General features: G+C 47.2%; 1 protein-coding gene across 15 annotated transcripts in view; it reads left to right on the top strand.

Annotated features, from left to right (window-relative positions):
* The window catches only part of TRRAP (transformation/transcription domain associated protein), a 110,906-nt gene that overhangs the window by 47,881 nt on the left and 48,859 nt on the right, over positions 1 to 14,166 (top strand). For 12 of the 15 annotated variants that reach the window (XR_003793067.1, XR_003793066.1, XR_003793069.1 and 9 more), the window contains 14 exons: positions 740 to 808; positions 3,174 to 3,227; positions 5,041 to 5,160; positions 5,400 to 5,519; positions 5,906 to 6,070; positions 6,167 to 6,348; positions 6,576 to 6,774; positions 7,207 to 7,335; positions 9,067 to 9,333; positions 10,731 to 10,937; positions 11,979 to 12,137; positions 12,233 to 12,367; positions 12,723 to 12,833; positions 13,715 to 13,861. Coding sequence is in view for 10 of the 15 variants with exons in the window: in XM_029219909.1 (XP_029075742.1) it covers positions 740 to 808; positions 3,174 to 3,227; positions 5,041 to 5,160; positions 5,400 to 5,519; positions 5,906 to 6,070; positions 6,167 to 6,348; positions 6,576 to 6,774; positions 7,207 to 7,335; positions 9,067 to 9,333; positions 10,731 to 10,937; positions 11,979 to 12,137; positions 12,233 to 12,367; positions 12,723 to 12,833; positions 13,715 to 13,861 (2,064 nt within the window). In the remaining 5 variants the exon portion in view is untranslated. The remainder of the gene's footprint in view (positions 1 to 739; positions 809 to 3,173; positions 3,228 to 5,040; positions 5,161 to 5,399; positions 5,520 to 5,905; positions 6,071 to 6,166; positions 6,349 to 6,575; positions 6,775 to 7,206; positions 7,336 to 9,066; positions 9,334 to 10,730; positions 10,938 to 11,978; positions 12,138 to 12,232; positions 12,368 to 12,722; positions 12,834 to 13,714; positions 13,862 to 14,166) is intronic. The other 3 variants (XM_029219914.1, XM_029219913.1, XM_029219912.1) reach the window with 1 other exon arrangement.

The following is a 14,166-nucleotide window of genomic DNA, read 5'->3' as shown; positions in this document are numbered from 1 at the left end:
CTCTTCTGCTCCTGCAGCAGCACAGTCTTTTCACAGAACGAGGGCCCTCATTCCTCATGGAAGGGAATTGCTACCCGCATGCACTGTGGGGTCCGTGCTCATCTCACCAACCCCTCCCCCGGGGTTCCCCCTGTGCCCACTCACCCTCGGCCACAGTGGCCACCCTTTCCGTTTCTGGCCTCCCTTCTTTTCTCTGCCTGGAGTACCCTTCCTTGTGCTTCTGGCCTGTCTTGCCTCTGCAGGGCCCTCCCGGACTCCTCGGCCCTCATCTGTAGCTGGTTCCTGCTCTTCTGTTACACAGCAGGCACCTGTGTTTTACCTTGTTCCCCCGCTGTCACTGGAGCGCCACAGGGACAGGGATGATGCCTGCTTGTTCATGTCTCTGCCCCGACGGCTAGCTTGGTGCTGGCTCAGGGCAGCACTTCCGGAAGCACAGAGTAACAGGAGTAAAAGTCCTGGTATTGGAATGGCCGGGTTGCAGGACATTTTCTGTTGTTGTATCAGGGTAAATTCAGGTAAATTCAGGGTAAATTTCTATTTATAGAACATAAACAAATGCTAGTCACTCTCATCACTGGTTTGGTGGCTGCGCTATTTCAGTAATAGAACCACTGCCATTCTCACATTAAATAGCATGGAAAGTAATGATTACATATGAGTTTTCACCTAAGAACTGCATTTTGAAGTTGAGATGCTCCTGTTGTCAAGAAAAAATGGCTAAGGATGTATTTTTTCACAGCAACATCTGCGAAAGTGGATGGAGGTGGTGGTCCTCACCCACAAAGGGGGCCAGAGGAGCGACGGAAACGTGAGTGACTTGTGTGTTTCTGGGAGGGCAGCCCCACTGTGCACTGCCGTTACCAATGCTAATGTCGGAGCGGTGCTTTTAATTAAAATTCCGGTCAGAAATCTAGTTTTATGTGACTATGGTCCATGTAAATTGTTAAACATATTTTGTTAGCATTACATTTTGCTTTTATTTCTCTTAATTGTTGAACATTCCTTTTTATGTTTATTTAAAATCGCCCTTTTGTTCACTTTAACATGATGTTTTTGTTGATGAGAATTCTGGGAAGCTTGAAATGTATTTCAATTTTATTAGTTTTTCTTGAAAGTGAGTAAAGTGTACTTTCTAGACTGTTCTGGCAGCTCTTGTTTGCACAGGCTACAGTCCTCAGCTGCTGTTTTCCATTGCTTTCCGTCATCATTGCCTCATAAACCAAGTAGAGGTTTTAGGACTTCATAAAAGCATTAAGGAGGATGTAATAAAGCATCGCATAAATATTGGCATGTATGTTTTCTAGGTCCAAATCCCCCACCCCAGTTGTTTGCTGAAAGTCCAAATGGCCAGTACTTCAAAACACATTTTTTTACGGTTTTGAGGGAAAACCGCTTTAGTTAAATCTTTTTCAGTATCCGATGTTGGTCACTAAAGACTTTGTCTCTTAAAAATGAATGGTTCTTGCTGTTTTTAATCTTATTTGTATATGTTAATATTCTTTTAAGATATTTTTAAACTTGATGACTGTCCTCTCAGTGGGATTGTGTTTTCCACAAGCTCCTGTTACGCCCAGTGAAATTGTACAGCAGTACCTAATGAGGGGATTCCTCGAGCTCTTCAGAGGCATAATTAATGTGGCTTTTTGTCCTCCTGTGCCTATTTGTTGGATGCTGTGTTTCATCCCATCTTGTATTTTATTTATTTATTTTGGCTTTATTATGCTTTGTTTTGACCATTCTGTGTCAAGGTGTTTTGTTTATGTGAGTCTTGTTTCCTGCTGCTTCTAAACAGCCAACAAGCAAAACTAAAACAGGATCTTAAACTTTTTTTAGGAGTGTTAAACCATCCATGACCTCTCTGAAGGTTTGTTATTTTTATATATAGGGAAAAAACCAGGAAATCTTCATGGCGGACAGCAGAGTGTATTTTAAAAGCCTAAGCTCCTGGGCGTAGGTGCAAGTGCCTCTGTACTTTCCCTCCCCATCTCTCATCTGTTAGGTATTTTTGCTCTAAATTTATTATTTGTTTTTACAGTTAGCTGTTAATTCTCTGAAACATATAGCCAGTTCTAGAATAAACATTTAAACCCTAGTGGGTAGATGAATGACTTCCATTCGATCAAAAAGATAAACTTTTACTGCAGCTCATGTGGGATGGGGGGTCAGTTGCATAGGGGGTGGGGCCGTGGGCACTGGGAGGTCCCTGAGCCCCTTCCTGCCGAAGCCTGTCGATCAACATATGAGCATGACCCCGAGAGCCTGGGAACGTCCCACTGCTGAGGAAGGCCGCGGCTCTCAGCTCAGGGGCTATGGTGTTTGAGGTCCAAGGCAGTGTGGCCACAGCTTCATGACCTCAGCTCAAGGCCAAGCCTCCTTTCTGCCCTTGAGCTCTGATAGTTTTTATGAATGCTCCACAGATTAGGAATGGGTCTTGGAAAGTAGTTTATTTGGTCAGATCCCCAAATAACATTGCCCAGTTGAGAAACTATAACCAATGACATGTTAAAAGTTGAATAAAAATAAATAAAAGCTCCCCATAACATCGGGTACCCCTGATGATCAGAGTTTTGCATTGTCATCACGTTTAGGAAGGTTTACCTGTTTGGCATTGAACTTACAGGGGAAAACTCATGACCACCTGTTACACTACGTGTACAGACACACACACCCCCTTCTCAGGATAGCCTAAGTATCCAGTGAGTGGCATCACGGCCTCTGGGTTCTTCTGGCCTCAAACATGCCTAATTGATGGGGATTAAACCCCCGGTCCTCTTCCAACTCCAGCTGGGAAAGAGGTTTTTTTAAATATCAGCACTTCACGTATAATCTTGAATTATTCACTCTAAACAAAACAGTTTTTTTTAATGTATTTGCATACAGCAGGGTCTTACAGTTTCTCCTCCTAGACAAGAATTCCAAAACTCCTTTTTTAAAAATTTGATTTAGGGAAGAATACACTCCATGTGACACCATCAGAAGGGCTGTTTTGACATCTGAAGGGTGGAAGGTGTATTTTTTGCTGTTGAGCATTTGTTAATTATTATGTGCTTTCTGATAATTGTGTCTTTACTGTCTTGTTTACCCCAATAATCCTTACTGTGTATTGAGTATATGGGAAGTTCTGTGTAAATAACATAAATAGAAAAAAAGATGATTTTCCTCCCCATCCTCAGGAAAGCATTTCAGAGTGCGGGAGATGTTCCTTGTCTCCATTCTGTCAGTTTGAGGTGAGAACAACCTATTAAAAGTCAGTTTATGACTTGCAATGTGAAGAACAGTTTATATTTTCTTTTCTTTTCTTTTCTTTTCTTTTTACCTTTCCGTTGCCTTTTTTCATGCTGTAATTTTTGTTTTGGTTCAGCCTGCCGTGGAAGGGGTAGAGGTGAGAATCTCAGTGGAAGTGCAGGAGGGGTCGTTGTTGTACTTGGTTTTGCTGTGACTTGTGGTTCTGTGGTGGACAGAGTGTGTCGTGCCTTTGAGTGCAGTGAGCTGTACTGTCTGTCTGTGGCGGAGTTGTATCAGTACCATTGCCGTGAACTGTCCGGGTGCCACGCATGTTTTCTATTAGGACGTCTTTAAGCAAGATTCTAAGCTCTTTGGTTTTCTACGTGCTAGAATTGCAATATCTCAATATTTCTGATCCAGCCGGGTTTTGCTCTCATAATGTTTGTATGAACTCATGCATCTAACAACCTCTTGAGAGGAAATGCCACAAAGAATACATTAGACCTGCTAGAAATAGGGAGGAGTTCTATTTCCTCTGACTGACCAGCTGCCTCAAACTGAAACCTCCTTGCTCCCCCTGCACCCAGGCCCCTGTGTATGTCTCTCACGCATACCACACTGTGGTGGTCACGACACTGACTTTGAACAGCCTAGCCCTGAGCTTTCCCTCTTCTGTAAAATGGGGATGGTAGTACCTGTCATTCCTGCCTTCCGGTGGTGACGTGAAGGCCAGAAGTGATTTCATGACAGTGCTTTGAAAACGAAAACCCTTAAGATGAAAGTACCATTGTTAGAAGGTTATTCTAATTTCAGGATAGAACTTAATCTGCCTGAAAACTTGGAAACACTGTAGAAGAGAACTCTAGAGGGAGGCATGGGAGCAACGCTGAGCTGATTTTTCTCATTTCTTACCCGTCGCACTGTTTTGCCTTTTGGCTTAAAGAGACATTTTGAGAAGTATCTCCAGTGCTGCCGGGACGTGGTCCCTCCTGACTGACGTTTATCATCCCCATTTTACTGGTTTAGAGTCACGGGTATCCTATTACCCGCCACCCAGGATGGGACATCAGGGAGTCTTCCCTTCCCTGTGGCCTGAATGGCAGACACAAAACCGTGGGAACTGACACTGTGAATGGAAAGTCGGAATGACACTCAGTAATTGGCCGCTGAGCTGTTAGCACGTTAAAAAATGCAAAATTCTTGGCATCCCACGTTTTGCATATGATTCCGTAAAGCAGTTTGTCAGCTTTATTTTCAGGCCTGGTTGATAAATTTTTAGAACCACAGTCAGTCATTTATTTACGCTGATAATTAATTTCCAGGGTAAATACTTCAAGTATTTTTTTTGAGGACTTTGTGCTAAGTTTTGAGGGTAAAAGAAGTCTGTGCCCTCAGAACTTAGTGCATTGGGAAGACCCCGTGATGTCATGGCAACGTGAGGGAATCCTAATGCTCATGGCCACGGGCATGACCCCCCGCCCCTGCTGGGCTCACCTCGGCAGCCCGAAAGGTCACTTCCAACACTTGTCAGTGTGCGTGAAAGCAAAGACAGCACCATCACCGAGGTGCACAGTCAGCTCCCTCTCCCCTCCACTGACAGATGAAAGCTGAAGGCCAAGGGCAGGTAGTTTCCTTAGGCCACAGCTGTAATCTGAGATTGGTGAGTTGTGGCTTTCTATTGATACATGTTAACTCTGCTTCTGTTGGCTAACCTTGCAAATGTAGCTAGAGCCTAGCAGGGTCTGTAGTGATGTTGGTATCTCTCGCTGGCAAAATTAATTGGCCTATTTTATAATTTCTGGTCTTCCTCATTAGGAAATGAAAATTTGTTCGGCAATCATAAACCTTTTTCATCTGATCCCAGCTGCACCTCAAACTCTGGTCAAGCCTTTGTTAGAGGTCGTAATGAAAACAGAACGTGCTATGTTGATCGAGGTAATGGTCATACACGGGCTAATTCTAATTCTTCCTCCATCTGTTGCTTGTAATGTTTTCACTGTCATATTTTAGATGGGTTACGCTAACAGTATAAAGATACTGGGTGTTAATATTTGCTTACGGTGGGTGCACTCCAGTTACAAGGGGGAGAAATGCACATTGGAACCGTGTGAGGTTGCTAGAACAGAAAAGCCTCAAACCCCCAGAAGGTCCAGTTTCCACCACATGTTTTCTAGGCCGGCAGTCCGTTCAGAGAGCCTCTGATCAAGTTCCTGACCCGCCATCCCTCGCAGACGGTGGAGCTGTTCATGATGGAAGCCACGCTGAACGACCCCCAGTGGAGCAGGATGTTCATGGTGGGAGCCCGGGGCTGGGGTCGGGGTCCCTGCCACCATGCTCGACAGTCTGGAATTTATATATCGCTGTTCAGTGTCCTGGCTTTATTTTTCTCTAATATATTTGAGTATTAGAAACATTGTTGTGTATGTGAAAAGCCCAAGTCCAGGAATCCCTCTCTGTAGGATTTTGGTGGTGGTAACGAACGGATGAGCTGCTAGGATTATGAAACTCAGGGTGTGATTATTGTCTAAAAAGCACTTTTTAAAGAGGGTGCTTACAGTGATTTTATTTTTTTTTTTGCCTGCCTTGAGAGATTTAGGAAGGACCTTAGAGTTTATATCATTTCAACATTTTGTGCGTTTTGATTAACTTAAAACAGCTGTTTATTTTGCTTTGTTTTCAGAGTTTTTTAAAGCACAAAGATGCCAGACCTCTTCGAGACGTGCTGGCGGCTAACCCCAACCGGTTCATCACGCTGCTGCTGCCCGGCGGCACCCAGACTGCCGTGCGCCCTGGCTCACCCAGTACCAGCACCCTGCGCCTGGACCTGCAGTTCCAGGCCATCAAGGTAGCACGGCTCTCTCTCAGGCACCCGACGTCTTAGACGTTTAGTCAAGACTCAGGGAGAACCCTGTCAGCATCCTCATTGTCTCTTCTTTGACAGATCATTAGTATTATAGTTAAAAACGATGACTCCTGGCTGGCCAATCAGCACTCTCTGGTGAGCCAGCTGAGACGTGTGTGGGTCAGCGAAACCTTCCAAGAAAGACACCGGAAGGAGAACATGGCTGCCACCAACTGGAAGGAGCCCAAGCTGCTGGCCTACTGTCTGCTGAATTACTGCAAGTGGGTGCACCTGGGCGCTCTGCACCAAGTGGCCTGCTCTCCCCGATAAGCCTCCTCCCTGAGCTGCTCCTCCCTGAGCTCTGCATAGCTGGCTCACTGCATGTGTGTCATCGCATTTGTTGTAGAGGACGGGCTGTAACTTTGAGCTGCTCAAAAGCAAGTCGGACATCAAACATAGTTATGAAATTTGCCATAATTTAACCTGCCTTCTTATTTTGACCCTTCAGAAGGAATTACGGAGACATAGAATTGCTGTTCCAGCTGCTCCGGGCCTTCACTGGTCGTTTCCTCTGCAACATGACGTTCTTAAAAGAGTATACGGAGGAGGAGATTCCCAAAAATTACAGCATTGCTCAAAAACGTGCCCTGTTTTTTCGCTTTGTGGACTTCAACGACCCCAACTTCGGAGATGAACTGAAAGCCAAGGTGGGTCCCACTGTTACTGCGGGAGAGGCCACGGCGTTTGAGCTCGTTTTCTAGGGAGCCAAGGGCACTACTCGTGTTCTGCTGTGCCTTTCCTCGTCTGGGCCGTTTATGAGGAAAATTTCATTGTTGGGAAACATAAGGCAGGTCCGCCCGTGAACCAGTGTTGACGAGTAGTTTGTTAGTTCCCTTGTTTTTATAAAACAACTTGTTTGAGGTGAGAAGAGTGAACCAGGCCAGTGTCTCTTTCCCTCAAGTTTTTAACCTACCTTTACAGTTGCCATTGTAATAAAAGACAGGATTATTAGCTGCTCCCTTGATTGAAGTCTAACTTGATGGTGCAGCATAACCAAGCTGGTGGTCCTGCCACCTAGTGAAAGAGATAGAGAGCATGGCTTTGTTTTCCTTCTCCTTCATTGTAAAATTTTTTTGTAGGTTCTGCAGCATATCTTGAATCCTGCTTTCTTATACAGCTTTGAGAAGGGGGAAGGAGAGCAGCTCTTAGGACCTCCCAATCCAGAAGGCGATAACCCGGAGAGCATCACCAGTGTGTTTATAACCAAGGTGACATCACTAACCATGCATTGGCCTGAAAAGTAACTTGGGAGATGTGACAGGTTCAAGGAAATAAGCTTATTTCCCTAAGGCTTTTATTTTTCATGATTGCGTTAATTTATAGCAGAACATTATAATTCTTACTAGTGAATTTATTAAGGCAGCCTCCATTTGGAATGAATTATCTTTTCCACATTAATAGATTCCAGTGAGAAACAATATATCTCAGTGAAAAATTCAGACGTCATGTTTGTTTTATAGAAACCTCTATTGCTGGTCAGTAGAGTTTTCAAGATCTGTTTACATCTTTAGCTTTGCAAAAGAATCCCCTAGAAGCCAGTGAGAATATTAGACTGGATCCAGTTGCCGCTGTACCCCTTTGCTGCCAAGTTCATGAACGTCGTTGTGGCACTAGGGTGTCTGAAGTTAGCTTGGGTCTCAGCACTTTTACAGTAGTGTTTCCAGTTTGCACTAGTGAGGCTTTTGGAATCAAGTGTCTGCTTGAGGAATGCCTGTGCTGTGTTTCCCATGGTGCCTCGGCTGTCCTCTGCCATTAGGCTATTGAACTTCACCGGCAGATGCCGAGTGTGCCTTGAGGTTGTTGCACTGAGTGTTTGTGCACGGTTGGTGGTGGAGCGCTGTGAGCCGTGGGCATTCCCGCCTGTAGCGTGCCACCGGTGAGTCACTGCCCTCGGAGAGGACACAGTGGTTTCCTCACTGCTCCGTCCTGGGGTCCAGGCAGAGGGAGTGCTGTTCACATGGACAGGTCGCTGGGCCTCCTGTAGTCTTTGTCCCTTAGGATGGCCCTCCTTCCTGCAGTTTTGACCCCACGCCCACCCTCCTGTGGAAGTGAGAGCTGAGCCCAAGGAATTATCTTTGGTCCACATACTGATATTTGCCTTGTTCTGGGCAGCTGTGGGGAGATGGTGACCCGGACTCAGCCCCTCCCGTGTACTGCCTTCTCTAGGCTGTGTCCTTGGGGCCAGACGCTGCCGACTCGGCACAAGTGAGGAGCTGGGATCTCAAGCGTCGATGGGGATAAATGGCGCGGGGCAGGCTGGTGCCCTGGGAGGGGCTGCCGTGAGGCAGCGCATCCAGGGGAGAGGGGGCCCTGGTGAAAACACAGTTATTGTGGAAGACTTTATTCTGGCAGGTCCTCTGAGAGGCAGAAGGTGGTTAGGGTACTTACTGGATGGTGCAGTCAGTACGCTTGATTCACTAGGGATGTGTAACATGTTCCTCAGAGTGCGCATTTTCTTCTTATATTCATGAAACACATGTAAAAATCTGTCAGATACTTGATTGCATAGGAAAGCATAACAATTTTTTAAAAAGCAGATTTTTTGGTAGGTAACATTTTCTGATAATACTAAAAAATAAGGACAAGGTAATTAATGGTTGACTAGAAAAAAATTCTCAATTACTTGGAAATTAAGAAACTCAGTCCTGAATCACCTTACATTGAAGAGCTAGTATTCCTTTTCTACCTCAAGCCCCTTTGCCCACTGCATTCTGACTTCTAAGCCTGCCCCTTTTTTCAGCATTAAAATAAATGTATCGAGTTTATCATCTGTATGTAATAAAGGAAAATTGATGTGACGTCATTGAGTCCATCACGGTAGAGCTTAATATTTTGTGTGGAGAGAGAGAGAGTGTTTGTGTGTTTCAAGGCTTAGACTTGTCGAGTGACCCTTCAGAGGTAGCAGACCAGAAGTGCATCCTGTGCTCGTGCTCTCGCAGGTCCTGGACCCGGAGAAGCAGGCGGACATGCTGGACTCGCTGCGCATCTACCTGCTGCAGTTTGCCACGCTGCTGGTGGAGCACGCACCCCACCACGTCCACGACAACAACAAGAACCGCAACAGCAAGCTGCGCCGCCTCATGACCTTCGCGTGGCCCTGCCTGCTCTCCAAGGCCTGCGTGGACCCCGCCTGCAAGTACAGCGGGCACTTGCTGCTGGCCCACATCATCGCCAAGTTCGCGATACACAAGAAGATAGTCCTGCAGGTACTCAGCGGGCTCCCTCCCGTCCACCCGACACCACGCGCACATGCTGCTTCCGCGCATGAGCGCAAGCGCAGCCTGCTTCCCTATTTATTGTCCTTCTCAGTACATTTAAAAATGCTCCTCTCTGGGCTTCCCTGGTGGCGCAGTGGTTAAGAGTCAGCCTGCCGATGCAGGGGACACGGGTTCATGCCCCGGTCCGGGAAGATCTTACATGCCACAGAGCGGCTGGGCCCGTGAGCCATGGCCGCTGAGCCTGCGCGTCCGGAGCCTGTGCTCCGCAACGGGAGAGGCCACAACAGTGAGAGGCCCGCGTACCGCAAAAAAAAAAAAAAAAAAAAATGCTCCTCTCTGCCTTCTTTTTGTGACTGTGAAACGTCCACGACGATTCATTCTCACCCTTCCTCCCTGTTCCTGCTCTGCCCGCTCCTTCCTCTGCAGCCTTGCTTTTGAAATAAGACAGTGTCTGCCTTGTCCGCCTCATGCTTCTCTACCTGTTGCGTGAAAATGTGTCAGTCAAGGGCCCTGGCCCACGCCTTAGCTAAAGACAGACAGTAGGCGCTCTTGAACCCTTGTCTCCTAACCCCTCTTCGGGTTGATGACCTGAAGCACTTGTTCCTTGCATTGCTCAGTGGGTTAGGCTTTGATGTCAGGCAGGCTGAGTTTGAGTTTTGTTTCTTCCACTCCTGAGTTCCGTGACTGTGACTGAGTTCGTCACTGTCCCTGTGTAAGAGTTAAATGTAATCATGCACTTGAGCACTCAGCCTGTCTGTCCCATTAAGCACCTGGTAAGTGCTGGCTCTCGTCCTGTCCTGTGAGTCACTCTTGATTGTTTCCTCTGACCACTCCCTCTTGGGAACTTCTCTGGACCAGAGACCCCAGGGGCATCTGTGACACCCTGTCATTCTCCCAGGCATGCAGGCTCAGCAAGTTCTGTTGTTTCCAGCCCCCGTCCTGTCCCCTCCACCCACAGTGCCAGTCGGCTGGTCTGTGTTCCCATGACCTCACTTCCATCCGACCTTCACTTGAACTAATTCAGCACTGTCTCTGAGAGTGGCCCCTTTCACTCCACTTTCTACCCTGGGGCTGGAGTAAAATGATCTGTATCCCTCAACCGACTTCCCACTGGTTACGCCAGAGGAGCTGGGTCCTGCTCGTCTTTGTATGCTCCACCCTAGTTCAGCACGGGCACATAGTAGGTGCTCAGAAAATGTTAGAGCAAGCATATTCATCAAAACCAAATGAAAAGAGAACGTAACTACTGCGGTTTTTCCTAATAAGAGAGCCCTAAGGAATTTCTTTAAATTGTTTTGCAGAAATATCATGCCTTAGTTCTAAGTGATTGTTTTTATCTTGTTTTTTAAAACCTTCATTCTATCAGTATTTCTGTCCTGTCTTAGGTCTTTCACAGTCTTCTCAAGGCCCATGCAATGGAAGCCCGAGCAATTGTCAGGCAGGCGATGGCTATTTTGACTCCAGCGGTGCCTGCCCGAATGGAGGACGGGCATCAGATGCTGACACACTGGACGAGGAAGATCATCGTGGAGGAGGGGCACACTGTCCCCCAGCTGGTTCACATTTTGCATTTGATAGCGCAGCACTTCAAGGTGTGTAGGAAATACTGCAGATTGATGGCGATTGCTTCAAAGCAAATACCCTGTCGGGCATTTGCTTTGAAGTTTCACCTGTGTTCGTTTTCTGCAGTAATAAGGTGGTCATACATCTTTCAGTAAAGGTAATTCTGATCCATTGGTTAGTATGGGTATGTGTATGGCCTTATCAACATGGAAATTGCTGTAGTTTAGAGAATGTGTCCCTGGTATAAGCTTTTTGCTAAGATGGCATTTTTCTTGTAAGTACAGTTGACCTTCGAACAACAAGGGTTTGAACTGTGTGGGTCTACTTACATGCAGATATTTTTCAATAAACGTACTACGGTATTACATGCTCTGCGCTTGGTTGAATCCGTAGATGTGGGACTACGGATGGAGAGGGCCAACTGTAAAGTTTATGCTTGCGTTTGTGACTCTGTCAGGGGTGGGCACCACTGACCCCTGTGTTGTTCAAGGGTCAGCTATACTCAGTTGTCCACGAATACAGATGAGTTGTTACTCTAAGGTGGGAGGTAGTTGTCATTAACTCTAGATTTTGGTAACTTGGCTTGAAGGTGTTGCTGGCACCTCCTTCTCTATAACCAGATCATCCCCTTTGTTGGATTTATTTATATGTAGATATTTCTTGTAGATGTTTGGGTAAAGGAGAAAGGATTGAGTTAAAAGCTAATTCTTCTACAGCCAGCTCTTTTAGAGTTGGGAATTTGCCTCTTGGCATGGCTAATTTTTATGACATCAAGTCTGAAGTTTAACACACGTGACTAGACTTGCCTACCTAAAGATAATTCGGTGTTCAGCATTTTTTAAAGATGGTCCTAAAAGGCTGAAACACGCTCTTATGTTGGCACTCGGTAGGGGGGAGGGGGAGTGGCAAACACACATACAAAAGGTGATGAGAATTTCTTTGCTAAAGTTACAGTTCAGAATTCTTGGGCAGGAGGTTGGGCTGTGTGTGTTGGGGCCGAGGTGGGTTACGTGGGCGTGCGTGCGGGGCGGCACGCAGTGTCCCTGGCGTGACCTGGCCCGCACCCGCAGGTGTACTACCCGGTGCGGCACCACCTGGTGCAGCACATGGTCAGCGCCATGCAGAGGCTGGGCTTTACGCCCAGCGTCACCATCGAGCAGAGGCGGCTGGCCGTGGACCTGTCCGAAGTCGTCATCAAGTGGGAGCTGCAGAGGATCAAGGACCAGCAGGTAGGGCATCAGCCCCTCGAGTCTTCCCTGACTGTTCTTTATGCCTCTCCCTGGAGAACAGTCAGGAAGGTCAAGTGTGTGTGTGTTTCTTTAAGCCGGATGCAGACATGGACCCAAATACAAGTGGAGAAGGAGTCAACTCTGTCTCATCTTCCATTAAAAGAGGCCTGTCGGTGGACTCTGCACAGGAAGTGAAGCGCTTCAGGACGGCGACGGGAGCCATCAGCGCAGTAAGAGCACATGCACAGGCTGCGAGCGCCGCCTTTTACGGGTTCATTTATCCAACAAACTTTGAATGTGGGCCGAGTGCCCGGCGCCTTGCCAGCAGGACAGCTGGGAAAGGCTGCGCCCACAGCTAGAAACCCCACGATGTCCCACATTGCTGGCTTCCTGGACCTTGGGCCCTTGCAGTCTCACGCACGTGACCCCATACTTTCTCCACGGCTACTTTGCTTGTCCTTCTTCTGCGGAGACCATGCCCGCCAGTGGTGTCCCTGACGTCCAGGATGGGGTCTGCCCCAGGGAGGAGGGCCGCATGCAGTTAGTGGGCTGCGCTGTTGAGAACTCTCTTCCCGCTGTCTCCAGGTGTTTGGGCGGAGCCAGTCTCTGCCGGGTGCGGACTCCCTCCTTGCCAAGCCCATTGACAAGCAGCACACGGACACCGTGGTGAACTTCCTCATCCGCGTGGCCTGTCAGGTGTGGTATCCGCGTGTCTCAGGTTAGGGATCCTTCCGAACAAAGGCTGCTTGATAGGCTCCAGTGAGTTTGATTGTCTGTGATGGTTTGGTCAAAAAAGAAATAGACAAACCAGGGTCTGAGAGCTAGTTTTGTCCCTTTCATACCAAATTCCGTTTATTTTGTGACTTGCTAATATCTGAAATCTGCCTGTGTTTTATAATACGATTTAAAAAAACATTTCTTTTTTTAGTGGTGATGAAGTAATGGTATAGCTTATAATAGCATCTTGGTGTTGGGGAAACATGGCAGTTCAGTGATCTTGGGCAGATCACTTGACTTTCGAGTTATCTGTGTCATAAAGGTGTTGGGATGACCCAACCTACATAAGTTATGGACAACATTAGTAATTCAGCTGCTTTATAACTTGCATTTATCGTTCAAATCAGTAAAATATTTTCATGGAGTTGTTGGGAATCAATTCCTGAAACTTCATTTTTATATTTCAAAAAAGCTTGTAACTGAAATTTCCCTTACAAAGTAGTTTTTGTAATTATTAAAAAATAGTATATCTGCAACACTATTGAGGATCTCCAAGTACTGAAAACAGTCTTCTAAACTCTTCAACTGATCCTTTCCTGTGTGCTGCAGCGTGCTGGGCACGGCCTGGGAGGCCCAGCTGATGGATTAATCGCACAAATGAGTGCAGATCACCACTGACCCACTGTGAGGGAGGAGGGAGTGTCCCCAGGGGGAGCAGAGACAGCTGGGTTGAAGCAAGGTTGAGTCAGACAGGAGAGGAGGTGGAGCGCTGGGGTGGGAGGGCGCGGGGCAGCAGCTGGCGAGAGGCCTGTGAACACGTGTGCTGGGAAACTCGGGCTTGAACGTGAGTGAACTTCCAGGTTAACGACAACACCAGCACTGCGGGGTCTCCTGGGGAGGTGCTGTCCCGCCGGTGTGTCACTCTCCTGAAGACAGCCTTGCGACCAGACATGTGGTCCAAGTCGGAGCTCAAACTCCAGTGGTTCGACAAGCTGCTAATGAGCGTGGTAGGTGCGAGGGCCCAGGCATGGGCGGGCCACCAACCCCAATCTCCTTGCCCGCGGCTGGTCATGGCCCCTTTCGCCTCTTCCTCTGGCCACTGGCTAATGAGGAGGGAGTGTCATTCGCTGAAAATGGCTCTAAATCTTCAGCTCTCACCTCCACCCCAGGGAGAGTTGGGAGTTTTGAAAACAGAATAGTTCTCTTGCCTTTCACAGATTAATTTCTTAAACCCACCTACCTGCTGGCATGGAATAAACATTTTTAGTTGACTTATGCAACCACCTTTAATTTAAGTTGAATTTTTAAAATA

Source organism: Monodon monoceros, unplaced genomic scaffold (genome assembly GCF_005190385.1).
Source record: "Monodon monoceros isolate NGI ecotype Baffin Bay Population unplaced genomic scaffold, NGI_Narwhal_1 Super_Scaffold_13, whole genome shotgun sequence".
NCBI lineage: Eukaryota > Metazoa > Chordata > Mammalia > Artiodactyla > Monodontidae > Monodon > Monodon monoceros.
This window is presented reverse-complemented; position numbering and strand designations above follow the sequence as displayed.